The sequence below is a fragment of the Microcaecilia unicolor genome, chromosome 3, assembly GCF_901765095.1.
Source record: "Microcaecilia unicolor chromosome 3, aMicUni1.1, whole genome shotgun sequence".
Taxonomy (NCBI): Eukaryota; Metazoa; Chordata; class Amphibia; order Gymnophiona; family Siphonopidae; genus Microcaecilia; species Microcaecilia unicolor.
The window spans coordinates 249,379,337-249,406,789 of NC_044033.1; the positions used below are offsets into that span (position 1 = coordinate 249,379,337).

Sequence of the window (27,453 nt, forward strand, 5' to 3'; positions counted from 1 at the left end):
GTGGAACGGCCTCCCGGTGGAGGTTTTGGAGTCGAGGACTGTGTCCAAATTTTAAAAGGCATGGGATAAGCATGTGGGATCCCTTAGGAAAAGGAAGAGTTAGGAATTACAGAGGATGGGCAGACTGGATGGGCCATTTGGCCTTTATCTGCCGTCATGTTTCTATGATGTTTTTAATTTTTTTTTTAAATTGCACTTTTAGAGCCCCCACTGGTGTCTCTTGTTGCTGAGAGTGGAGCAGAGCACACTGGCTAGGAAACCCTGTATCGTACTTATGTAATCAAAACATCTACACAGACAGCAGCGAGATTAAACCACAGAAAAGGAAGCATGTTTTCACATGACACAGAGTTGCCCAGTGAGACTCACTGTCAAGGAGCCAAACAGTACAACTGAGAGTCATTTTCTCTTATATCTGCTGATTTAATTTCTTGATTAATTCAATTGTTTAATTTCTATTATGTCAACCATGTTCTCTATGCAACACTAATTGTTATCTTCCAATCTATCATCTAACAATAACGATGAATTGTAAGCCACATTGAGCCTGCAAATGGGTGGGAAAATGTGGGATACAAATGCAACAAATAAATAAATAAAGGAAATAATAGATCATTTATGCAAGAATAATTGTGTCTCACTGAGTGAAACAGTATCAAAAGTGAGATTACAAATAACACAGATGAAGGCTATAAAAGTTTGTCATTTTTGGACGTTTTGCGTACTATAGGGTCAGTAGTATGGGACTAAGTGCGTTTTGACGCAGGTTGGGCATGTGTAGAGTTTACCGCGTCTTAGTAAAAAGGGACCTAAAAGAGTTACAGGCATGCTCTCTCAAAGAAAGAAGAGAAAGGGGAGATGTGATGCAAACATTCATTTCTAACAGGTGAGAATAAGGTACCAAAAAGTAACATTTTCACAAAATGAGGAACTCAGGGTCAAGAGGTCATTATGTGAAGGTAAGGGAAAAGAGATAAAATGCATTTTCACCGAGATATGGGTAGAAACATGGACCAGAAACCCAGCTGAGCCTAAACTGTGATAAAATTCAAGCATAGTTGGGACCAATAAAAAGGGAAATTAGTGACTAGACAGGGAAGAGGAGGGTTCATTTATCAAGTAGGGTCTGTGATAACACAACAGATTAATGGCAGCAAGAGTTCCTTATGTAACCTGAGTCATGGATTTGGGCTACTGAGGGACAGATATGTCAGGCTTTTAAAGCAATACCCCTTAACAAAGCACCTGGGCCTGATGGTTGCTCCACTGGATTCTACAGGCATTTCAGTGGTACGTGAGCACCACAATTTAGGGGGAAGGTGCCTCACTCGATCGGGTCACTCCACTGGCTCTTCCTCCCACCCTCCAACTCCCCTCAACTCAAAACCTCCCTCAGATCTGGGGTTGGATAGAGAAACCTTTATGAAATTTCATAGAAGCAGATGAGAAGGATGAGTGCCAGGCCTTGTCACATGAAGCAATTTTAATATTTTAATTCATAAAAAAATGTTTCCTATGCGTTCAAAAATATGTTTTAAGGTAGGCTTGCTATGGGAAAAAATTATACATGCACTTAGATGTTTCTACTAAAGGTGGTATAACAAGTAAATAAATCATAAACTGTATATCTATAAACGTGTTTGTAGTGAGAGAGAAATGGCGGTTATCAGGGAAAGGAGAGTTGCAAGAGGAAAATGCCTTTGAATGTCCAGAAATGCTCCTTTTTTAAAACCTTACTAACCCACTCACCCCCTCCCACACCCACCACCAAGAACAACTTTCATGCAAACCCATAGATTTCCTGAAAGCTTCCGGAGTTCTAGGTTTATTTGGAGGGGAGTGGGGAAGGGAAGTGGATAAAAATCTGATGAGTGTTGGCTTTTCTGCTGGATTGTACACTATGTACTTCAGACTATTGGAATCTAACCACACTTCACCCTGAGCCCATGAGCATTGCAAAACACTTCCTTTTACACGAGATCATTGCTTGAAGCTGCAGAGAGGAGGAAAGTCAGCTTCTTGTGGGTTCGTAGCCAAAGCTGTCCCCATTGCGAATGTGTTGCGTACCCCTGCCACAATTCAAGTGGAAATAATTTCCAGCAGCTGGATTGGGAGATGGCTTTGGACAGAACTTATCAGGAACTTCAGTTCCAGGATCCGCATGTCTACAGTGATCTCAACAATCGCCAACTGAAGGTTCTGGATGAACCAGTGAGCCAAGGTAAGGGAGAGGATGGTGGCAAAGGTTTTGTTTGTGTTTTAGCAAGCTAAATTTAAAAACAAAACTCAACAAAGTTTTTGTTAGGACAATACCTTAGGAGTGAGCAGAACCCAAACAGATGCCTTGGAGGGCAACAGGCTCTTTAGGGAAAGGTAAAGGGGATGGGATTTGATATACCACCTTTCTGTGGTTACAATCAAAGTGGTTTACATATTATGTGGCGGTACTTATTTTGTACCTGGGGCAATGGAGGGTTAAGTGATTTGCCCAGAGTCACAAGGAGCTGCAGTGGGAATTGAACCCAGTTCCCCAGGATCAAAGTCCACTGCACTAACCACTAGGCGAGTCCTCCACTAGTAAGATTCCATGTAGAATCTCAAAAGGTAGCAACAGAATCTCAAATAGTAGCAACATTCCAAGTACAATCTCAGATAGTAGCAACAGAATCTTAAATAGTAGAATCTCAAATAGTAGCAACAGAATCTTAAATAGTAGCAACATTCCAAGTAGAATCTCAAATAGTAGCAACATGCCATGTAGAATCTCAAATAGGGAAAGGGAAATAAATGGGACTTGATATACTGTATATACAGTCACTTATTTGTACCTGGGGCAATGGAGGGTTAAGTGACTTGCCCACAGTCACAAGGAGCTGCAGAGTGAATTAAAGCCAGTTCCCCAGGTTCTCAGGAAGTTACACTAACCGCCAGGCTACTCCTTTATTTAGATCCAGCCTGTTCAACTCTCATCTGTCTCATCCACTGAGAAGTTACCAGGGGTAGACTGGAAGTGAAGAGAGTCCACGGAGAGTCAAAGCAAAACAGCAAAAGTAGAGGCTTACAAATGCACAAACCAATAGGGAGATAATATCAAAAAACAGTTTATTCAGAATATTCATATCAAGGACCCGACACGGTCCGTGTTTCGGTGCCAAAGCGCCTGCCTCAGGGGTCACAAACAACTTTCTCTGAGAAAAAGCTGATTGGCTTGAATAATTCCTTTATGTATGCACGTGGTGTTTGCTGATCGGTTGGCTGGTCTTTTGTTCTCTCTGTGGATTAACTTGTTTTTATAACCACGTGCACACATAAAGGAATTATTCAAGCCAATCAGCTTCTTCTCAGAGAAAGTTGTTTGTGACCCCTGAGGCAGGCGCTTTGGCATCGAAACACGGACCGTGTCGGGTCCTTGATATGAATATTCTGAATAAACTGTTTTTTGATATTATCTCCCTATTGGTTTGCGCATTTGTCAGCCTCTAATTTTGCTGTTTTGCTGAAACAACAGAGACAACATCAGTAGGAGAGAAAGAAGGGAAGAACTACAATATTAGAAATATTGACTATTAGTATTAGTAGTATTGAATGTTATTATATTTATATTATATTATGTTTATATTATTATAATATTATTACAATGTTTATATTTATATTGTATTGAATAAATTATTGAATATTAGAATTAAAATTAGAAATATTGAGAAATATAATACTAAGATCCTCTCAAGGAGAATCCCTAACCACACCCTCTCCAAAAGACATTACACGATGTGATACCCGCAAGCGAGTCTTCTCTGGAGTAGCCCCCACACTCTGGAATGCATTGCCTGAAAGGCTGCGCTTAACACAAGACTATCTACTTCAGGAAGCAGGTGAAAGCTTGGCTCTTCAACCAGGCCTTGAATGGAAGAAGTATCTAACTTGTTAGTCTCACTCACACACACAAGGATTGACTCGGGCTGCACATACTGCAGCCGGACATGTTTATCCACTCCTATCCTAGCTGAGATAATATTTAACCATCTCTCTGACCTCATGTGCAACTTTCTTCAAATCAGTCACCTTACTTTCCAACTCTTCCTACTTTCTTACCTATCTATATGTTCCATCTTTGCTTTACCCTTCACTATCAATTAAAATGTTCTATTACGTATTGTGTTGACATTGTAAGTAGTAACTATGCCATACTTTGTATTGTTCCTTGAATATTTTTTACTACTCTAATTGCCTATTGCTCATGTTTGATCTATTCTTACTTACACCGCCTTGAGTAAATTCCTTCAAAAAGGCAGTAAATAAATCCTAATAAATAAAATAAATAAATATTAAAGATAGGAAAGGGGGGTAGGGGAGCACCAGAGGAGAGGGAATGTCCTCAGAGCCTCCCCACACACGAGGCAATAATCAGCGAAACGCCTCAGAGATTTTCAATGTTATTTTATTGGTGGAAGGATATATGAAAAGAGTGAGTCAGGTGGAGACTGGGTACCCAACCCGAATACCAACTGAGAAAACTGGCATGACAGACCAGAGAGGACATCAAAGTCTATAAAATAAGTGGAGTCGAAAGGGTAGATGTGAAGTGTCTGTTTATGCTTTTCAAAAATACTAGGACTAGGGGGCATGCGATGAAGCTACAAAGTAGTAAATTTAAAATGAATCAGAGAAAATCTTCACTCAACATGTAATTCAACTCTGGAATTTATTGCCTGAAAATGTGGTAAAGGCGGTTAGCTTAGCAGAGGTGAAAAAAGGTTTGGACGGCTTCCTAAAGGAAAAGTCCACAGACCATTATTAAATTGGACTTGGGAAAAATCCACTATTTCTGGGATAAGCAACATAAAATGTTTTGTACTGTTTTGGGGATCTTGCCAGGTATTTGTGACCTGGATTGGCCACTGTTGGAAACAGGATGCTGGACTTGATGGACCTTTGGTCTGTCCCAGTATGGCAATACTTATGTACCAAAGTTCCTGGCGTCCCAGGAAAAGGAGAGTGGACAGTGAGAACTGTGAAAGCACTTCCTTTGTAGAAGCAAAATTATGGCTGCATCTGGAACACTGGTACAAAGCTGGTATTACAAAAGGCAGAGGCTGTGGGCCTAGAGAGGGGGGAGGAAGAAGTTGTAGACGGGGGGGGGGGGTAGTAGGATAGTATAGTAGAGTCACTCTCTCCTCAATCACTGGCTGACTACTTCCGCGACAAGGTGCAAAAGATCAACCTTGAGTTCACTACCAAGCCACCTCCTCCTCTTCACCCTTCAACCCTCTCCCTCAACCAACCAACCCAGACCTCCTTCTCCTCCTTTCCTGATATCTCCGAGGAGGAAACCGCCCGCCTTCTTTCCTCCTCAAAATGCACCACTTGTTCCTCTGATCCCATCCCCACCAACTTACTTAACACCATCTCTCCTACTATCACCCCCTCCATCTGTCATATCCTCAACCTCTCTCTCTCCACTGCAACTGTCCCCGACACCTTCAAGCATGCTGTAGTCACGCCACTCCTCAAAAAACCATCACTAGACCCTACCTGTCCCTCCAACTACCGCCCCATCTCCCTCCTACCCTTCCTCTCCAAGACACTTGAGCGCGCAGTCCACAGCCGCTGCCTTGATTTTCTCTCCTCTCATGCCATCCTTGATCCGCTTCAATCCGGTTTTCGCCCTCTTCATTCGACAGAAACAGCACTTTCTAAAGTCTGTAATGACTTGTTCCTTGCCAAATCCAGAGGCCACTACTCCATCCTCATCCTCCTGGATCTATCCGCCGCTTTGACACTGTCAATCATGACTTACTTCTTGCCACACTGTCCTCATTTGGGTTCCAGGGCTCTGTCCTCTCCTGGTTCTCCTCCTATCTCTCCCACCGCACCTTCAAAGTTCACTCTCATGGATCTTCCTCCACCCCCATCCCCTTATCTGTTGGTGTTCCCCAGGGATCGGTCCTTGGACCCCTTCTCTTCTCAATCTACACCTCTTCCCTGGGCTCCCTGATCTCATCTCATGGTTTCCAGTATCATCTCTATGCTGATGACACCCAACTGTATCTCTCCACACCAGACATCACCGCGGAGACCCAGGCAAAGGTATCGGCCTGCTTATCCGACATTGCTGCCTGGATGTCCAACCGCCACCTGAAACTGAACATGTCCAAGACCGAGCTTATCGTCTTTCCACCAAAACCCACTTCTCCTCTTCCTCCACTTTCTATCTCAGTTGATAACACCCTCATCCTCCCCGTCTCATCTGCCCGCAACCTCGGAGTCATCTTTGACTCCTCTCTCTCCTTCTCTGCGCATATCCAGCAGATAGCCAAGACCTGTCGCTTCTTCCTCTTTAACATCAGCAAAATTCGCCCTTTCCTCTCTGAACACACCACCCGAACTCTCGTCCACACTCTCATTACCTCTCGCCTGGACTACTGCAACTTACTCCTCACCGGCCTCCCACTTAGCCATCTATCCCCCCTTCAGTCTGTTCAGAACTCTGCTGCACGTCTCATATTCCGCCAGAACCGATATACTCATATCACCCCTCTCCTCAGGTCACTTCACTGGCTTCCGATCAGATACCGCATTCAATTCAAGCTTCTCCTTCTTACCTACAAATGCACTCAGTCTGCTGCCCCTCACTACCTCTCTACCCTCATCTCCCCTTACGTTCCCGCCCGTAACCTCCGTTCACAGGATAAATCCCTCCTCTCAGTACCCTTCTCCACCACCGCCAACTCCAGGCTCCGCTCATTCTGCCTCGCCTCACCCTATGCTTGGAACAACCTTCCTGAACCCTTACGCCAAGCCCCCTCCCTGCCCGTCTTCAAGTCTTTGCTTAAAGCCCACCTCTTCAATGCTGCGTTCGGCACCTAACCCTTACCGTTCAGTGAATCCAAACTGCCCCAATTTGACTGCCCCTATCGGACCGACCGTTCACTTGTCTATTAGATTGTAAGCTCTTTGAGCAGGGACTGTCTCTCTTTGTTAAATTGTACAGCGCTGCGTAACCCTAGTAGCGCTCTAGAAATGTTAAGTAGTAGTAGTAGTAGTAGGAGAGACTTACAGGGTTAGAGAGAAGCAGTAGGCAGTAGTGAGTGGGGGGGGAGACGTTGTAGGCAGGGGGCTCTGTGAGGGGGGCGGTTGAAGGGGGGGACTGTAAAGAGAGAGAGAGGCTTATAAAGGCTGTAGGAAGGGAGCAGCGGAGAGATTTTAGGCAGGGGGAGAAGGAGGCCACAGGCAGGCAGGAAATTAGTGAGGGGGAAGCTACTTGGTTATTTTCTCATTCACATCTAGATTGTATCAGTCTATAATTAGCAGCAAATTGACTGTACACACACAGGACCATGGTAGAAATAATTTGAGACTAAGAATACTGTGTATCCATTTTAAACTTTGCCTCCTATCCGTTGAGACCTCTATGTTTTTGCCTGTCTCTTGAAAACCGAAATCCCATCACGAGGAGAGATACACTTTCAGATTTCATTCTCCCATTTTCTTTTAAAAGGAAATTATCAGAACCTGCAGTTCCAAGACCATCAGACTTCAATGAATGCAGTGAGGTCCCTCAGAAGTAAGTATAGGTTTAGGGCTAGAGCCTGGGTTACGGTTTGAGTGATAGGTATAGGGTTATGGACAAAATTATGGTTAGGGGCTGGGCTGGTGTTAAGGGGACTCAAAGAGGTGATTGCCCTGGGCCTGCCTGATGCTGAAAGGTACTGCCTGCTGGTGGGCTTTGGAGCCACCTCCCAAATCTCTGCCTTGGACCCCAGCATGTTTATCACTGGCCCTGATTAGGAGTGGTGGATAAATTTTAAGATTAGAATCAGAGTCAGGTTTAAGTTTAGCCCTAAATGTACAGTGGGGGAAATAAGTATTTGATCCCTTGCTGATTTTGTAAGTTTGCCCACTGACAAAGACATGAGCAGCCCATAATTGAAGGGTAGGTTATTGGTAACAGTGAGAGATAGCACATCACAAATTAAATCCGGAAAATCACATTGTGGAAAGTATATGAATTTATTTGCATTCTGCAGAGGGAAATAAGTATTTAATCCCTCTGGCAAACAAGACCTAATACTTGGTGGCAAAACCCTTGTTGGCAAGCACAGCGGTCAGACGTCTTCTGTAGTTGATGATGAGGTTTGCACACATGTCAGGAGGAATTTTGGTCCACTCCTCTTTGCAGATCATCTCTAAATCATTAAGAGTTCTGGGCTGTCGCTTGGCAACTCGCAGCTTCAGCTCCCTCCATAAGTTTTCAATGGGATTAAGGTCTGGTGACTGGCTAGGCCACTCCATGACCCTAATGTGCTTCTTCCTGAGCCACTCCTTTGTTGCCTTGGCTGTATGTTTTGGGTCATTGTCGTGCTGGAAGACCCAGCCACGACCCATTTTTAAGGCCCTGGCGGAGGGAAGGAGGTTGTCACTCAGAATTGTACGGTACATGGCCCCATCCATTCTCCCATTGATGCGGTGAAGTAGTCCTGTGCCCTTAGCAGAGAAACACCCCCAAAACATAACATTTCCACCTCCATGCTTGACAGTGGGGACGGTGTTCTTTGGGTCATAGGCAGCATTTCTCTTCCTCCAAACACGGCGAGTTGAGTTCATGCCAAAGAGCTCAATTTTTGTCTCATCTGACCACAGCACCTTCTCCCAATCACTCTCGGCATCATCCAGGTGTTCACTGGCAAACTTCAGACGGGCCGTCACATGTGCCTTCCGGAGCAGGGGGACCTTGCGGGCACTGCAGGATTGCAATCCGTTATGTCGTAATGTGTTACCAATGGTTTTCGTGGTGACAGTGGTCCCAGCTGCCTTGAGATCATTGACAAGTTCCCCCCTTGTAGTTGTAGGCTGATTTCTAACCTTCCTCATGATCAAGGATACCCCACGAGGTGAGATTTTGCGTGGAGCCCCAGATCTTTGTCGATTGACAGTCATTTTGTACTTCTTCCATTTTCTTACTATGGCACCAACAGTTGTCTCCTTCTCGCCCAGCGTCTTACTGATGGTTTTGTAGCCCATTCCAGCCTTGTGCAGGTGTATGATCTTGTCCCTGACATCCTTAGACAGCTCCTTGCTCTTGGCCATTTTGTAGAGGTTAGAGTCTGACTGATTCACTGAGTCTGTGGACAGGTGTCTTTCATACAGGTGACCATTGCCGACAGCTGTCTGTCATGCAGGTAACGAGTTGATTTGGAGCATCTACCTGGTCTGTAGGGGCCAGATCTCTTACTGGTTGGTGGGGGATCAAATACTTATTTCCCTCTGCAGAATGCAAATAAATTCATATACTTTCCACAATGTGATTTTCCGGATTTAATTTGTGATGTGCTATCTCTCACTGTTACCAATAACCTACCCTTCAATTATGGGCTGCTCATGTCTTTGTCAGTGGGCAAACTTACAAAATCAGCAAGGGATCAAATACTTATTTCCCCCACTGTAGCTTTCTCTCCCTAAGCCTAACTCTATCCTTATCCCTTACCCTAACTTTATGTCGTGCCATATCCCTTATCCTAGAGATATTGTTAGGATTAGAGTCAGGTTTAATGCTTGGGAGCTTGGTTACTATTAGGGTTAGTGTCAGCCCTAATCCTTAAACCTAACCTTGATTCTAACCTGTATCTTGACCTTAATCCATGCCTTAATTATAACTCTAACCCTACCGTTAGGGTTAGGACTGGATAAGGATAGCCTTAGGATTTTGTGCTGAGTGAGTTAGAAATTACCAGAAAATGAACATAAACTATAGAAATCTCCAAGACTTGTCTACACACAGTCTACTCACAGTCAGGACACTCCCATGTTACAAGAGACTAAAGCTACCAATTCCACATACTCTACATTTTGATTTTTATTCATTATCAGCAAGGCTTACTGTGGCCAAGAGCATCAGATGTGGAACATCATGTCACATTTGGTGACTCCTCTTCCAGTATAGGTTTAGTCAATCCTGATTTCATAGAGGGAGACTTATCCTTTCTTTTCTTCAGGAGAATTAGACCTGCAGGCCTGCTCCAGGCTAAAACCAAACTTGACTCATCTTATTTCAGGATGACCTGAAACCACCCCGAAGAGAAGCCCCACAACGAACTGATACCATCTTCTCTCTTTTCCCCCTGTTCTTATTTCCCAGGATCTGAGAAGGGGCTGCGGAGGTGGAGGGCAACAGCTATTCTCTCCTTAACCCTCTCTCTTGTGGCCACCGGGCTGCTGGTAGCATCTGTGTTAAGTAAGTCTCTTAAAGATAAATAAGACTAAAAACGGCACACATCTGGCATAGTTGGCTATCCCGACACCAATGAGCAGTGAGCTTAGTATTGCAAAATTAGACATCCTCTGCCATATTCAGAACGGATTTGAAGGGAGTGTTAAAGGCAATGCAGGGAAAGTATAGGGAAGCTAATAAGGCAAAAGCAGGGAGCGCTGGAGACTAGGAAAAAGGAGGGGGGAGGAAGGGGTGATCAAGTCCATTTAATAATGGTCTATGAACTTTTCCTAAAGGAAGCCGTCCAAACCTTTTTTAAACTCCGCTAAGCTAACCGCCTTTACCACATTCTCTGGCAATGAATTCCAGAGTTAAATTACACGTTGAGTGAAGAAACCTTTTCTCCGATTCATTTTAAATTTACTACAATGCGATGAAGCTACAATGTAGTAAATTTAAAATGAATCGGAGAAAAGGTTTCTTCACTCAACGTGTAATTTAACTCTGGAATTCGTTGCCAGAGAATGTGGTAAAGGATGTTAACTTAGCAGAGTTTTAAAAAGGTTTGGACAGCTTCCTAAAGGAAAAGTCCTTAGACCATTATTAAATGGACTTGGAGAAAATCCACTATTTCTGGGATAAGCAGTATAAAATGTATTGTACTTTTTTGGGATCTTGCCAGGTATTTGTGACCTGGATTGGCCACTGTTGGAAACAGGATGCTGGGCTTGATGGACCTTTAGTCTTTCCCAGTATGGCAATACTTATGTACTTATAAGGGAAATACCCCTCAGATAGAACATGTTACAAAACCAAAGCACAGAGGGGCCCTTTTACTAAGCCACGGTAAAAAGTGGCCTTCAGCAATGTAGGCGCATGTATTCGGTGTGCGCCGGGCCAGTTTTTACCGCGTCTGCAAAAAAGGGGCTTTTTTTTAATGTGATGGGAAAAGGGGCCCATAACTGTTATTGATGCAAGACTGGATTGTCACTTTATTTCCTTTCCATCCGCACAATATTGCAAAGTAGGATTTGCTGCAACTTCACTGTTTCGCTGTGCTGGGTACCTACCAGTGCTTCATCTGCTGCCCCCTAGTGGACTCATTGAACTGTAGTTTTACTGCTTTGCTTTGCTTCATGTGCTGCCCCCTAGTGGACTCATTGAACCTCATAAGCTTGGATCACCAAACAGGTTCACTGTGACAGCCTGTGCCTCCCTCCCCCTCTTTTCAACAAGTTGTGGCCAAAGAGTGTTCCACGTCATAAGAAGTTGGGCCATCGGTTCAGTATGAGCAAGAAAAGTGTCTCTAACGCTATGCCGGGGCTCTGGATTTGTGTTCCCTAGCACTTTGGTGGCATACTTGCTTCCCTTCACCCTGGTACTGGAGCTGAAATCTAACTTCCATACATATATTGCATGATGATTTTACTTTTGTGATACCCAGAACATTCCTGTAATGCTGTGCTATTTCCTCCTGTCCAGGGAACGTTCTACACAAGTTACCAAGCTGTTCCTCCAACAAGACCTGCCACTCACTACTGCAGCAACTGAAAGCAGCGGTCTGCACCAGCCCTGGTAAACAGCATCTTCTTGATACATTCAGCAAGGTGGTGAATACATCTAACTCCAATGTTTCCGGATGTGCAATCCCTGATGCAGCCCATGCACATGTTCCTAATGCTGCTCTGTCCCATCTGTTTTGACCCTTGAGCAAACAAAAAAAATGCAGGCTTGAGCTCCCGATAGGCTGATCTCATGATGTGTGAGAACCGGGAACAGGGCAGGAAGAACATGCAGGGGCAGATGAAAGGTGAGGCAAGAGGCAGCTTCTGAGGATGGAGGATAAATTTAGGGAAGGGGATGCTGGAAGGAGAGGGGATGCCAGTAAGAGGTAAGGGAGAAGATGCTGAGAGAGGGGAGAAAGATGCCGTGGGAAGATGCTGGGGTTAAGAGGGTAAGACGAATGGATCTTGCCAGGTACTTGTAACCTGGGTTCTCCGAGGACAAGCAGGCTGCTTGTTCTCACTGATGGGTGACGTCCACGGCAGCCCCTCCAATCGGAATCCTTACTAGCAAAGTCCTTTGCTAGTCCTCGCGCACCCGCGCGCACCGCGCATGCGCGGCCGTCTTCCCGCCCGAAACCGGCTCGAGCCGGCCAGTCTTCTTTCGTCCGCACTCGGTACGGCTGTGTTTTTTGCCGTGTCGAGCCCCGGAGAGTCGACCTCGTGCGTCCGTTGTCAAATCGACGTGTTTTTTCTTCGGAAAAGTTTTCAATTCGTTCGGAAAGTGCTCCGCAAACCCCCTTGGGTTTCGTTTGCCCCTTCCCGTACTTCCAGTCTTTGCCCCGGTAAGTTTTCTTTCGTCGTCGGGGTAGGCCTCTTTTCGGCCTTGGTCGAGATTTTTCTCCCTCAAAGTTTTTGGTGCTCAAATTCGTCATTTCGGATTTTGATTTCGCCGGCGTGATTTTTCCGCCCATGACATCGAAGCCTTCCAGCGGCTTCAAGAAGTGCACCCAGTGCACCCGGGTAATCTCGCTCACTGATAGGCACTCTTCGTGTCTTCAGTGTCTGGGGGCCGAGCACCGTCCTCAGAATTGTAGCCTGTGTTCCCTGTTACAAAGGCGGACTCAGGTAGCGAGATTGGCCCAGTGGAACATTTTGTTCTCGGGCTCTTCGTCGGCATCGGCACCGGGGTCATCGAGTGCATCGACGTCGTCAGCGTCCAGACCTTCATCCTCGGCCGCCAGTGCATCGAGTGCATCGAGGCATCGGCCCTCTGCATCGGCGCCGAGACATCGGATAGCTGCATCGGCGTCGGTGGTACCGGGACCTCGTCTGCTGATGTCGTCGGACGGTGGTGCATCGTCAGGAGTGCAGGTGAGGGCTGTCCATTCCCCTGCTGGTGGCGGTGAGCCTTCGGGTGGGTCTCCCCCTACCCTGAGAGCTCCTGCGGTACAGCCCCCCCGAGATCGACCTCCTTCGACCTCGGCCCCGAGGAAGCGACGGCTGGATTCTACGTCCTCCTCGTCGGTGCCGGGGAGCTCCGGTGACATGCTTCGGAAGAAGTCAAAGAAGCATCGACACCGGTCTCCTCCCCGCGTCGGCACCGAGAGCTCTGGGTCGCCGAGGGAGTCGGCACCCAGCAGGCATCGGCACCGAGAGGACCGCTCACCCTCTGTTCAGGAGGTGTCGATGCGCTCCACTCTGGACAGCCCGGAACAGCCTCCACGCCCGGAATAGGTTCTGACGTCGACGCCTGCATCGACCTCCATGCCTTTCTCTGCAGCCGCTCTGAACGAGAGCCTCCGGGCCGTTCTCCCAGAGATTCTGGGAGAGCTGTTGCGCCCTACCCCTCCGGTACCGGCGGTGCTTGCGCCACCGGTACCGTCGAGCGTGGCGCCGGCTGGCCCATCGCCCGGGGTGAGGTCCCCGACGTCGGTACCGCGTGCGGTGCCGACTGCGGCCACCTCCCAGGAGGGCTCCCCGACTACGTCGGCGGAGGGAGCTTCGCCGATGCGGGCGAGGGAGTCTACCTCTCGACGCCCCCATCGTGGACGTGGCTCCACGGAGTCGAGCCGGGCGAGGTTGCAGACACAGGTCCGTGAACTTGTGTCTGACACCGAGGGTGAGGCCTCGTGGGAAGAGGAAGAAGACCCCAGATATTTCTCTGACGAGGAGTCTGAGGGTCTTCCTTCCGATCCCACTCCCTCTCCTGAGAGACAGCTTTCTCCTCCCGAGAGTCTGTCTTTTGCTTCCTTTGTCCGGGAGATGTCTACGGCCATCCCCTTCCCGGTGGTTGTGGAGGACGAGCTCAGGGCTGAAATGTTTGAGCTCCTGGACTATCCTTCTCCACCTAAACAAGCGTCCACTGTTCCCTTGCACCATGTCCTGAAAAAGACATTGCTTGCGAACTGGACCAAGCCACTAAGTAATCCCCACATCCCCAAGAAGATCGAGTCCCAGTACCGGATCCATGGGGACCCAGAGCTGATGCGCACTCAGTTGCCTCACGACTCTGGAGTTGTGGATCTGGCCCTAAAGAAGGCTAAGAGTTCTAGGGAGCATGCTTCGGCGCCCCCGGGCAAAGACTCTAGAACCTTAGACTCCTTTGGGAGGAAGGCCTACCATTCCTCTATGCTCATGGCCAAAATCCAGTCTTACCAGCTCTACACGAGCATACACATGCGGAACAATGTGCGGCAGTTGGCGGGCTTGGTTGATGCTCTCCCCCCTGAGCAAGCCAAGCCTTTTCAGGAGGTGGTCAGGCAGCTGAAGGCGTGCAGAAAATTCCTGGCCAGAGGGGTGTATGACACCTTTGATGTTGCGTCCAGGGCCGCTGCTCAAGGTGTGGTGATGCGCAGGCTCTCATGGCTGCGTGCCTCCGACCTGGAGAATAGACTCCAGCAGCGGATTGCGGACTCGCCTTGCCGTGCGGACAATATTTTTGGAGAGAAGGTCGAGCAGGTGGTAGAGCATCTCCACCAGCGGGATACCGCATTCGACAAGTTCTCCCGCCGGCAGCCTTCAGCATCTACCTCTACAGGTAGAAGATTTTTTGGTGGAAGGAGGACTGTTCCCTACTCTTCTGGCAAGCGTAGGTACAATCCTCCTTCTCGACAGCCTGCGGCCCAGGCTAAGCCCCAGCGCGCTCGCTCTCGTCAGCAGCGTGCGCCTCAGCAAGGCCCCGCGGCTCCCCAGCAAAAGCAAGGGGCGAGCTTTTGACTGGCTCCAGCAGAGAATAGCCGACATCCAAGTGTCAGTGCCGGGCGACCTGCCAGTCGGAGGGAGGTTGAAAGCTTTTCACCAAAGGTGGCCTCTCATAACCTCCGATCAGTGGGTTCTCCAAATAGTCCGGCAAGGATACACCCTCAATTTGGCCTCAAAACCTCCAAATTGTCCACCGGGAGCTCAGTCTTACAGCTTCCAACACAAGCAGGTACTTGCAGAAGAACTCTCCGCCCTTCTCAGCGCCAATGCGGTCGAGCCCGTGCCATCCGGGCAAGAAGGGCTGGGATTCTATTCCAGGTACTTCCTTGTGGAAAAGAAAACAGGGGGGATGCGTCCCATCCTAGACCTAAGGGCCCTGAACAAATATCTGGTCAAAGAAAAGTTCAGGATGCTTTCCCTGGGCACCCTACTTCCCATGATTCAGGAAAACGATTGGCTATGCTCTCTGGACTTGAAGGATGCCTACACACACATCCCGATACTGCCAGCTCACAGACAGTATCTGCGATTTCAGCTGGGCACACGTCACTTCCAGTACTGTGTGCTACCCTTTGGGCTCGCCTCTGCGCCCAGGGTGTTCACAAAGTGCCTGGCTGTAGTAGCAGCGGTACTTCGCAGGCTGGGGGTGCACGTGTTCCCATATCTCGACGATTGGCTGGTGAAGAACACGTCCGAGGCAGGAGCCCTGCAGTCCATGCAGATGACTATTCGCCTCCTGGAGCTACTGGGGTTTGTGATAAATTACCCAAAGTCCCATCACAGAGACTCGAATTCATAGGAGCTCTGCTGGATTCTCGGACGGCTCGCGCCTATCTCCCAGAGGCGAGAGCCAACAACTTGTTGTCCCTCGTCTCGCGGGTGCAAGCGTCCCAGCAGATCACAGCTCGGCAGATGTTGAGATTGCTGGGCCACATGGCCTCCACAGTTCATGTGACTCCCATGGCCCGCCTTCACATGAGATCTGCTCAATGGACCCTAGCTTCCCAGTGGTTTCAGGCTGCTGGGGATCTAGAAGACGTAATCCACCTGTCCACGAGTTTTCTCAAATCTCTGGATTGGTGGACGATTTGGTCCAATTTGACTCTGGGACGTCCTTTCCAAATTCCTCAGCCACAAAAAGTGCTGACCACGGATGCGTCTCTCCTGGGATGGGGAGCTCATGTCGATGGGCTTCACACCCAAGGAAGCTGGTCCCTCCAGGAACGCGGTCTACAGATCAATCTCCTGGAGTTGCGAGCGATCTGGAACGCTCTGAAGGCTTTCAGAGATCGGCTGTCCCACCAAATTATCCAAATTCAGACAGACAACCAGGTTGCCATGTACTATGTCAACAAGCAGGGGGGCACCGGATCTCGCCCCCTGTGTCAGGAAGCCGTCAGCATGTGGCTCTGGGCTCGCTGTCTCGGCATGGTGCTCCAAGCCACATATCTGGCAGGCGTAAACAACAGTCTGGCCGACAGACTGAGCAGGATTATGCAACCTCACGAGTGGTCGCTCAACTTCAGAGTGGTGCGCCAGATCTTCCAAGCGTGGGGCACCCCCTTGGTGGATCTCTTCGCATCTCGAGCGAACCACAAAGTCCCTCAGTTCTGTTCCAGGCTTCAGGCCCCCGGCAGACTGGCATCGGATGCCTTCCTCCTGGATTGGGGGGAGGGCCTGCTGTATGCTTATCCTCCCATTCCTCTGGTGGGGAAGACTTTGTTGAAACTCAAGCAAGACCGAGGCACCATGATTCTGATTGCTCCTTTTTGGCCGCGTCAGATCTGGTTCCCTCTTCTTCTGGAGTTATCCTCCGAAGAACCGTGGAGATTGGAGTGTTTTCCGACCCTCATCACGCAGGACGAAGGGGCTCTTCTGCATCCCAGCCTCCGGTCCCTGGCTCTCACGGCCTGGATGTTGAGAGCGTAGACTTTGCCTCTTTGGGTCTGTCAGAGGGTGTCTCCCGCGTCTTGCTTGCTTCCAGGAAAGATTCCACTAAGAGGAGTTACTTCTTTCTGTGGAGGAGGTTTGCCGTCTGGTGTGACAGCAAGGCCCTAGCTCCTCGCTCTTGTCCTACACAGACCCTGCTTGAATACCTTCTGCACTTGTCTGAGTCTGGTCTCAAGACCAACTCTGTAAGAGTTCACCTTAGCGCAATCAGTGCATACCATTACCATGTGGAAGGTAAGCCGATCTCAGGACAGCCTTTAGTTGTTCGCTTCATGAGAGGTTTGCTTTTGTCAAAGCCCCCTGTCAAGCCTCCTACAGTGTCATGGGATCTCAATGTCGTTCTCACCCAGCTGATGAAACCTCCTTTTGAGCCACTGAATTCCTGCCATCTGAAGTACTTGACCTGGAAGGTCATTTTCTTGGTGGCAGTTACTTCAGCTCGTAGAGTCAGTGAGCTTCAGGCCCTGGTAGCCCAGGCCCCTTACACCAAATTTCATCATAACAGAGTAGTCCTCCGCACTCACCCTAAGTTCTTGCCAAAGGTCGTGTCGGAGTTCCATCTGAACCAGTCAATTGTCTTGCCAACATTCTTTCCCCGTCCTCATTCCTGCCCTGCTGAACGTCAGCTGCACACATTGGACTGCAAGAGAGCATTGGCCTTCTACCTGGAGCGGACACAGCCCCACAGACAGTCCGCCCAATTGTTTGTTTCTTTTGATCCCAATAGGAGGGGAGTGGCTGTGGGGAAACGCACCATATCCAATTGGCTAGCAGATTGCATTTCCTTCACTTACGCCCAGGCGGGGCTGGCTCTTGAGGGTCATGTCACGGCTCATAATGTTAGAGCCATGGCTGCGTCGGTAGCCCACTTGAAGTCAGCCTCCATTGAAGAAATTTGCAAAGCTGCGACGTGGTCATCTGTCCACACATTCACATCTCATTACTGCCTGCAGCAGGATACCCGACGCGACAGTCGGTTCGGGCAGTCAGTTCTTCAGAACCTGTTTGGGCTTTAGGATCCAACTCCACCCCCCGAGGGCCCTGTTTGTTCTGTTCCAGGCTGCACTCTCAGTTAGTTGGTAAATTTTTTAGGTCAATCTCAGTTATGTCCTCGCCGTTGCGAGGCCCAATTGACCATGGTTGTTGTTTTGAGTGAGCCTGGGGGCTAGGGATACCCCATCAGTGAGAACAAGCAGCCTGCTTGTCCTCGGAGAAAGCGAATGCTACATACCTGTAGAAGGTATTCTCCGAGGACAGCAGGCTGATTGTTCTCACAAACCCGCCCGCCTCCCCTTTGGAGTTGTGTCTTCCCTTGTATTGTCTTGCTACATACTGGACTGGCCGGCTCGAGCCGGTTTCGGGCGGGAAGACGGCCGCGCATGCGCGGTGCGCGCGGGTGCGCGAGGACTAGCAAAGGACTTTGCTAGTAAGGATTCCGATTGGAGGGGCTGCCGTGGACGTCACCCATCAGTGAGAACAATCAGCCTGCTGTCCTCGGAGAATACCTTCTACAGGTATGTAGCATTCGCTTTGGCCACTGTTGGGAACAGGATGCTGGGCTTGATGGACCTTTGGTCTGTCCCAGTATGGCAACACTTATGTACTTGGGATTCTGAATGGAATCTTGCTACTCATTAGGATTCTACATGGAATGTTGCTACACTTTGAAATTCTGCATGGAATCTTGCTATTCTTTAGAATTCTAGAATCTTGCTACTCTTTGGGGTTCTACATGGAATGTTGCTACGGTTTGAAATTCTTCATGGAAGCTTGTTATTCTTTAGAATTCTAGAATCTTGCTACTCTTTGGGGTTCTACATGGAATGTTGCTACACTTTGAAGTTCTTCATGGAAGCTTGTTATTCTTTAGAATTCTAGAAGCTTGCTACTCTTTGGGGTTCTACGTGGAATGTTGCTACTATTTGGGTTTCTGCCAGGTACTTCTGACCTGGATTGGCCACTGTTGGAAACAGGATACAGGGCTAGATGGACCATTGGTCTGACTCAGTATGGCAATGCTTATGTACTAAGGTACAGCTTCCAAAATTCAACAGAGCACTCATCCCCTTTGCCCTATATTTCCACATACTAAAATTCTTCTTTTCTGAATTATACAGGACGGATCTGCGAGTACTGTGCCAGAAACTGGCAGTACCACAACGGATCGTGCTATTTTTTTCACTTCGTACCCACTGACTGGTCGTCAAGCAAGCAAAGGTGTGAACAGATGGGGGCACACCTGCCCGTGATCAATGATGAAGAGGAAGAGGTAGGGAGGGGGGGAGGGCTTGCCTTGGTCTTGCTTTGCACTGCACACCTTGCAAGCTAAGGACCCCCCCGTTTACTAAGGTGCGCTGACATTTTTAGCACGTGCTAAAAATTATTGCAAGCTAACCGCACAGACGTCCATAGGGATATTACAGGCATCTATACGGTTAGCGCATGCTAAAAACGCTAACACGCCTCAAACGCGGCTTAGTAAACAAAGCCTTTATTTTGTATGCGCTAAAGGCTCACGCACTAATCCTGCAGTAATTAGTTAGGGGACCTTTTATTAAGGCACAGTAGGCGTAACATCAGCCTAAAGCATGAGGCATCCTGCGGTAGTTTGGCCATCAGCACGCACTACTCCCACAGTTCAAAAAAATGTTTTGGTGAAGAGTAGGCATGCCTGCGCTAGTCGGGTAACGTGGGCACATGACTACGTGCTACCCCATTAGCACAGGAGTAACACGTGAGCCTTTACCGTCTCCTAAATAAGGGGTCCTTTTACCAAGCTGTAGGAAAAAGGACCCTGCGCTAGTGGCGGGCGCCATTTTTCCTATGGGCTTTTCTCCGCAGCGGGTAAAAAAGCATCCAGACGCACATGAGCATACAGTGAGAGAACACTGAGGTGGAGAGAAGTGCTCCCGCGCTAACCTGGAGGGTTTTCTTTCGCCGGCGGTAGTTCCGGAAGAGCAAGCAGCGCTCAATAAAAGGGCAGCTAAGTGCCGTAAGAGCTCCCGGCAGTAATGGCCACGAGCGGATGGGAAAATTAGCGCGTGGTCATTTTACTGCCAGACTAAAAATGGCCCAGCACGTGGGAAACCCACACGTTAACTGAATAGCACAGTCACACCCAATCTCTGCCCCCCCCCCCAAACCAGGGGTGTAGCCAGACACCCAAATTTGGGTGGGCCTGGGCCCAGGATGGGTGGGCAGAAGAACTCCGCCCTGTCCCACAGGTGATTTCGTCTCTCCCCCTCTCGCCTGCACGCCATATGGTCTCTCAAGCACCCCCTTCCCCTGCACACCTCCTGAGACCAAAGTGGGTGGGCCTGCTACGCCACTGCCCCAACACACCCCCAGTGCTAAAAAATACATTTTGGCCTGCTTTTGCAAAGCTGCGGTAGTGATTCCTGGCATAGCCCTTTCAATCCATTCATTTGCCATGCGGGAATCACTACCTCAGCTTAGTAAAAGAGCACCATCGTAAATAAAAATAGAAGGTACACCAGCTACAAAAGTAAAATCCCTCAAAAAATCATAATAAATATAACCAAGTAATAGAAGCCACCTGGCTGACCCCTGACGACTCTGCCTCAGTTGCGGCCCTATGCCACGGAGGTTTTCTTTTCTCCCATTCTCCCCGCCCAGTTGACCGTGGTGGCGGCGTCGGGTTACTACTTTCGTCCTCCTGCAGTTTTCAACCTCTCCTCCTACCGTAGTCTCACTGCTTCTCATCCTTTGAAGTCCACTCCATCCGTCTATTCTACCCGCTGCCACTCAGAGTTGCAGTCATTTACCGCCCCCCTGATAACTCCCCCCCTTCCTTCCTTACTGACTTTGATGCCTGGCTCTCTGTTTTTCTTGAACCCTCATCCCCGTCCCTCATTCTTGGAGACTTTAACATACACGTTGATGACCCATACGACTCTTACGCTTCTCAGTTCCTCACCCTGACATCCTCCTTCAACCTCCAGCTGTGCTCCACCACCCCTACTCACCAAACTGGCCACTGTCTTGACCTCGTCCTCTCCTCCTCCGGCTCCCCCTCCAATTTCTACGCCTCAGCTCTTCCTCTCTCTGATCATCACCTGATCACCTTCACACTTCATCACCCCCCCCTCAGCCCCGCCTAACACTAACCACTACTTCCAGGAATCTCCAGGCTATCAACCCTCACACCTTATCCTCTAGTATTTCTAATCTCCTCCCCTCCATCATGTCCTCCGAATCTGTCGACAAGGCTGTCTCCGCTTACAATACCACTCTCTCCTCTGCTCTGGACACCCTCGCACCATCCACCCCCCGTCCCACAAGGCGTACTAATCCCCAGCCCTGGCTGACCCCTTACATCCGATACCTTCGCTCCTGCGCCCGATCTGCTGAACGCCTCTGGAGGAAATCTTGCACCCATACCGATTTCCTTCATTACAAATTCATGCTTTCCTCCTTCCAGTCCTCCCTATTTCTTGCCAAACAGGACTATTACACCCAATTGACTAATTCTCTCAGCTCCAACCCCCGTCGTCTCTTCGCCACCCTTAACTCCCTCCTCAAAGTGCCCTCCGCTCCCACCCACCCACCCCACCCCCCTCACTCTCTCCTCAATCACTGGCTGACTACTTCCGCGACAAGGTGCAGAAGATCAACCTTGAGTTCACTACCAAGCCACCTCCTCCTCTTCACCCTTCAACCCACTCCCTCAACCAACCAACCCAGGCCTCCTTCTCCTCTTTTCCTGATATCACTGAAGAGGAAACCGCCTACCTTCTTTCCTCCTCGAAATGCACCACTTGTTCCTCTGACCCCATCCCCACCAACTTACTTAACATCATCTCTCCCACTGTCACCCCCCCCCCCATCTGTCATATCCTCAACCTCTCTCTCTCCACTGCAACTGTCCCTGACACCTTCAAGCACGTCGTAGTCACACCACTCCTCAAAAAACCATCACTTGACCCTACCTGTCCCTCCAACTACTGCTCCATCTCCCTCCTACCCTTCCTCTCCAAGATACTTGAACGCGCCCGTTCACAGCCGCTGCCTTGATTTTCTCTCCTCTCATGCCATCCTCGATCCGCTTCAATCCGGTTTTCGCCCTCTACACTCGACAGAAACGGCACTCTCTAAAGTCTGTAATGATCTGTTCCTTGCCAAATCCAAAGGTCACTACTCCATCCTCATCCGCCTCGACCTATCCGCCGCTTTTGACACTGTCAATCATGAGTTACTTCTTGCCACACTGTCCTCATTTGGGTTCCAGGGCTCTGTTCTCTCCTGGTTCTCCTCTTATCTCTCCCACCGTACCCTCAGAATACATTCTCAGGGATCTTCCTCCACCCCCATCCCACTCTCTGTTGGAGTTCCTCAGGGATCTGTCCTTGGACCCCTTCTTTTTTCAATCTACATCTCTTCCCTGGGCTCGCTGATCTCATCACATGGTTTCCAAGATCATCTTTATGCTGACGACACCCAGCTTTATCTATCCACACCAGACATCAGTGCGGAAACCCAAGCCAAAGTATTGGCCTGCTTATCCGACATTGCTGCCTGGATGTCCAACCGCCACCTGAAACTGAACATGGCCAAGACCAAGCTTATTGTCTTTCCACCAAAACCCACTTCTCCTCTTCCTCCACTCTCTATCTCAGTCGATAACACCCTCATCCTCCCCGTCTCATCTGCCCGCAACCTCGGAGTCATCTTCGACTCCTCCCTCTCCTTCTCTGCGCATATCCAGCAGATAGCCAAGACCTGTCGCTTCTTTCTCTTTAACATCAGCAAAATTCACCCTTTCCTCTCTGAGCACACCACCCGAACTCTCGCCCACTATCTCATTACCTCTCGCCTTGACTACTGCAACCTACTCCTCACTGGCCTCCCACTTAACCATCTATCCCCCCTTCAATCCGTGCAGAACTCTGCTGCACATCTTATATTCCTAGACCAATATGCTCATATCACCCCTCTCCTCAAGTCACTTCACTGGCTTCCAATCAGGTACCACATACAGTTCAAGCTTCTCCTTCTAACCTACAAATGCACTCAGTCCACAGCCCCTCATTACCTCTCTACCCTCATCTCCCCTTACGTTCCCACCCAAAACCTCCGCTCACAGGACAAATCCCTCCTCTCAGTACCCTTCTCCACCACTGCCAACTCCAGGCTCCGCCTTCTTTCTGCCTCACCTCACCCTACGCTTGGAATAAACTTCCTGAGCCCATTCGCCAAGCCCCCTCCCTGCCCATCTTCAAATCCTTGCCTCCAAGCCCACCTCTTCAATGTCGCCTTCGGCACCTAACCCTTATGCCTCTATTCAGGAAATCTAGACTGCCCTATTTGACTGACTGTACACTTGTCCTTTAGATTGTAAGCTCCTTGAGCAGGGACTGTCCTTCTCTGTTAAACTGTACAGCGCTGCGTAACCCTAGTAGCGCTTTAGAAATCTTAAGTAGTAGTAGAAGCCTCCATTGAGAGAAGCAAGAGACATATGTATCGCCGCACCACCTCCCAACCTTTTCCCGTACCTAACTTGCCCAGTTCCGCCCGGCAATGGGAGAAACGCTGCAGCGCATCATATCTCGCTGCGTAGGGCCAAGTCTCACTATAAGTGCAGTGAAAATCATGCAAAGAGGATGGGACGACTTCCCTATGAGGGAAGGCTAGGACTCTTCAGCTTGGAGAAGACACGGCTGAGGGGAGATATGATAGAGGGCTATAAAATAATGAGTGGAGCGGAACGGGTAGACGTGAATCGTTTGTTTACTCTTTCCAAAAATACTAGGACTAGGGGGCTTACAATGAAGCTACAAAGTAATAAATTTATTACGAATCAGAGCAACCTTTTCTTCACTCAACGTGTAATTAAACTCTGGAATTCGTTGCCAGAGAATGTGGTAAAGGCGGTTAGCTTAGCAGGCTTTTAAAAAAAGTGCAGACGGCTTCCTAAAGGAAAAGTCCATAGACCATTATTAAATTGACTTGGGGAAAATCCACTGCTTATTTATGGGATAGGCAGCATAAAATGTATTGAGGTTTTTCGGGATCTTGCCAGGTATTTGTGACCTGGATTGGCCACTGGTGGGAACAGGATGCTGGGCTTGATGGACCTTTACTCTGTCACAAGACTTGGCCCTTGCTGCAGGAGATGATGCACTTAAGAAATTAGAAAACTGCATTCCATAATAACTTAGTTTTATGTGATTCACAGCGTTTTTTGGAAGACCATGGTGCCGCTGGGTTCTGGATTGGCTTATCGAAAAACGAGGTGGGCATCTGGACCTGGGTGGATGGCACAACCTTGGCCAACAAGACTTCGTGAGTAAGAGGGCTTTCTTCCCAGTCTGTGATGCTGATGTCCACTGCTCAAGGGGGTCACCAGAATGTCCACAGTGGGCAAAAAACCCACTGAAAATTTCCTCCAGCTAGAATGATGAAATGGAAACACTGACATCACAAATTAAAACAATATACGAAGCACGAAAAATAGTGGAGGAGAACTGCAACGGAAAAAAAGACAGCTGTTGTGACACCCAATCTGGCTATATTTCCTTCACTGATAAAAAGAAAAAACTCCAATACTAACACATCACTCATAGATAATTCAGAACTGTCCTTCCACTCTGACATTTCTAGTCCCCTTAGACAAATAAGTCAGTACAAGGCAGATTACAACAGTTAAAAAAATTATAAATACAATAAAAATTATAAACATGTTACAATCAAAACCCCTCATCCATACAATTGATATTATCCATAAAGCTCCCACAACCATACAATAAACCCTAAATAAACAACTATATTCATATATTTTTGGTATTGCCTGTTCCCTTCCTTGAACCTGATAACTTCCAGTAAATGCAGGATATAAGTGTTATTTTAAATGAAATTAAAATTAAACTTCCTATGTTTATGCCTCACCATGCCCAAGAACTATTTTGCCTTGTCTTTCACTCCACTCCCATCTTTACATTCTGTCCATAACTTTTATCACCTCCCAAGGCTTCCCATTCACTCTCCCTACCTTCAACTCATGCCTCCTTTGCAATCTGTCCCCTTTCCACCCACCCCATCTCCTCCTCCACATCTCCAATACTCCTACTTCTTCCTGACCTGTTTGTTTTATCCCCTGCCCTATACTGCCCATTCCTGGCAGGGCTAGGCATCAGTCCAAATTATGGGGCCCCTTTTACGAAACAGCGGTAGCCTCACCGCCACATCATCGCATGCCAAATCGGCCCTACCACTGGGCTCGCTCAGGAGCCCAGGGGTAGTTCTGGCTTCTGACGTGTGGCCATTACGGTGTTAAAAAATACTTTTGTATTTTCTAGTGCAGGGAGTGTGCCCAGCAGTAATCAGCGCTGACCGGTTTCTGCCAGTCTACCACCAATGCATTTTTATTGCTCCATGGTGCGACTGCACCTCGAATATTGTGTTCAATTCTGGTTACCGCATCTCAAAAAAGATATAGTGGAATTAGAAAAGGTGCGGGGATGGGACGACTTCCCTATGAAGAAAGGCTGAAGCAGCTAGGGCTCTTCAGCTTGGAGAAAAAACAAGAGGGGAGATATAATAGAGGTCTATAAAATAACGAGTGGAGTGGAACGGGTAGACGGGAATCACTTGTTTACTCTTTCCAGAAATACTAGGACTAGGGGGCATGCGATGAAGCTACAAAGTAGTAAATTTAAAACAAATTGGAGAAACGTTTTCTTCACTCAATGTGTAATTAAACTCTGGAATTCGTTGCCAGAAAATGTGGTAAAGGCGGTTAGCTTAGCGGGGTTTTAAAAAGGTCTGGCTGGCTTCCTAAAGGAAAAGTCCATAGACCATTATTAGATTGGACTTGGGGGAAATCCACTATTTCTGGGATAAGCAGCATAAAATGTTTTGTACTTTTTTGGGATCTTGCCAGGTGTTTGTGACCTGGATTGGCCACTGTTGGAAACAGGATGCTGGGCTTGATGGACCTTCGGTCTGTCCCAGTGTGGCAATACTTATGTAAATAGCAGGTGGTAAGGGCTCCCCCAGGAAAAGGTTGTGCGCCAATGCCTTGGCTTAATACAAGGCTATTTCCTTCCGGGGAAAAAATGGTGGCGGTAAAAAGGGACTTCAATCACCCCTTATACCGCCGATTGGTAAAAAAGAGCACTATATGCCCGATGGTTTCCTTCCCTTATCGCTTGCGTTTGTGTTACTTTGGGGCTTTACTCTACCAAGAATGTCTCTCTCTCTCCCCCGTACCTTTAGATTCTGGAATAAAAACCAGCCAGACAACAAAGGCGGGACAGAGGAGTGCGTGTTAATTTTCAAGAAAGCCGTGGACCACCGGGGCTGGAACGATGACAGCTGCAACAAAGAGAAGCCGGGTGTCTGTGAGCAGGGCTCCATCATCTACCACGACGAGGAGGCACCTGCAGAGAGCGGGATGGGGGCAAGGGCAAGTGTATTTTTGTAGTTACTGGATTTTATATCTTTTGCACATAAGATTTAGGGAATGGAGATTGAGTGAGTTTTGTATGACTTATATTGACTATGTTAGATGTGTATTTTCATTTGTCAGTTTCTTAGATGATTGTAAACTACTTTGCATTCTAGTCAAATTTTTAGTAGTATGTAAAATTAAATAAACTTTAACATACCAGATTTATTTTTGTAATTTTTTTTAGACTTGTATTTTTTAGTGGTTGGTTTACTATTGTTTATACTGTGCCATTATAAACAGTTTAATTGCGTTTTGCTTTCAGATGTTTTATCGGAAGTTTAAAATTATCACATTTAAAAATAAACTAAAATATATCTGTATGCAAGAGCTTGACACATCATCAGAAGTTGGAAATGAAGACGGTGCAGTCCTTTTACAAAGCTGCCGTGGAAAGTAGCCTTACGCAGGTCCTTCCTGCTCGCTAACCCATTTCTACGTAGACGGAAAATAGCCATTTTCTAAATCAACAGCCATTAAAAGAAATTGGCGTGGGAGCCCTTATAAGCAGTGGTGTATCAGTGGTGTAGCCAAGGGTGGGCCAGGGCCCACCCAATTTGGCCTCAGGCTCACCCAAGTTTTCATCTCCCTTAGTGTGGCAGGCGGGGATCCCCGAGCCCCGCCAGCCAAAGACCTCCTTCCCGCCGAGCAAGCTTACTTCTTGAGCTCCCGCCAGTACTGTCCCTGAGCCACTGCTGCATGCCCCTCCACCATAGACGGTCGGTAGCCCAACTGTTTGGGGAGGCTAAAGGGGGCGGAGCTTACCTCCATACGCTCCGTGGCAGCGACGTCAATGAAGAAAAAGACTACAGGCTCGCCGCCAGCTTCTCCCTTCTCTCTGCACACAGTGTCCCGTGATGCATTTCCTGTTTCCGCGAGAGCAGAGAGAAGGGAGAAGCTGGCGGCGAGCCTGTAGTCTTTTTCTTCATTGACGTCGCTGCCACGGAAATAAAAGATGAAAATGCGCGGGGCGGGAGGGTGGGCTCCACAACAAGCGGAAGTCGACGATTCGGCTGGGGAGGCTTAGCCTCCCCAAGCCTCTTATACGGGGCGCCTATGCCCTCCACCATGCGCATGCTCAGTTTTCACGCACACGCAAAACTGAGCATACACACAGGCCAGCG

The 27,453-nt window shown here is 48.3% G+C and overlaps 2 protein-coding genes across 2 annotated transcripts in view; one reads left to right on the forward strand and one right to left on the reverse strand.

Moving 5' to 3' along the window:
* The window catches only part of LOC115466451 (extracellular calcium-sensing receptor-like), an 83,952-nt gene that overhangs the window by 54,855 nt on the left and 1,644 nt on the right, over positions 1-27,453 (reverse strand). The gene's annotated exons all lie outside the window — the stretch shown is intronic.
* Positions 1,952-26,809, forward strand: LOC115466453 (CD209 antigen-like protein E). The gene is made up of 7 exons (XM_030197675.1): positions 1,952-2,221; positions 7,499-7,564; positions 10,136-10,231; positions 11,690-11,782; positions 18,981-19,132; positions 24,059-24,165; positions 26,098-26,809. Exons 1-7 carry the CDS (start codon positions 2,116-2,118, stop codon positions 26,303-26,305), a joined length of 828 nt encoding a protein of 275 aa, XP_030053535.1. The 5' UTR covers positions 1,952-2,115; the 3' UTR covers positions 26,306-26,809.

What these genes read in the sequence shown, in the direction of transcription:
- LOC115466453 (XM_030197675.1), top strand. Translation starts at nt 2,116, where the DNA reads ATGGCTTTGGACAGAACTTATCAGGAACTTCAGTTCCAGGATCCGCAT. An exon ending in TGCAGTGAGGTCCCTCAGAA is followed by an intron (nt 7,565 to 10,135) that starts GTAAGTATAGGT and finishes CTTATTTCCCAG; the next exon opens with GATCTGAGAAGGGGCTGCGG. An exon ending in GCTGGTAGCATCTGTGTTAA is followed by an intron (nt 10,232 to 11,689) that starts GTAAGTCTCTTA and finishes CCTCCTGTCCAG; the next exon opens with GGAACGTTCTACACAAGTTA.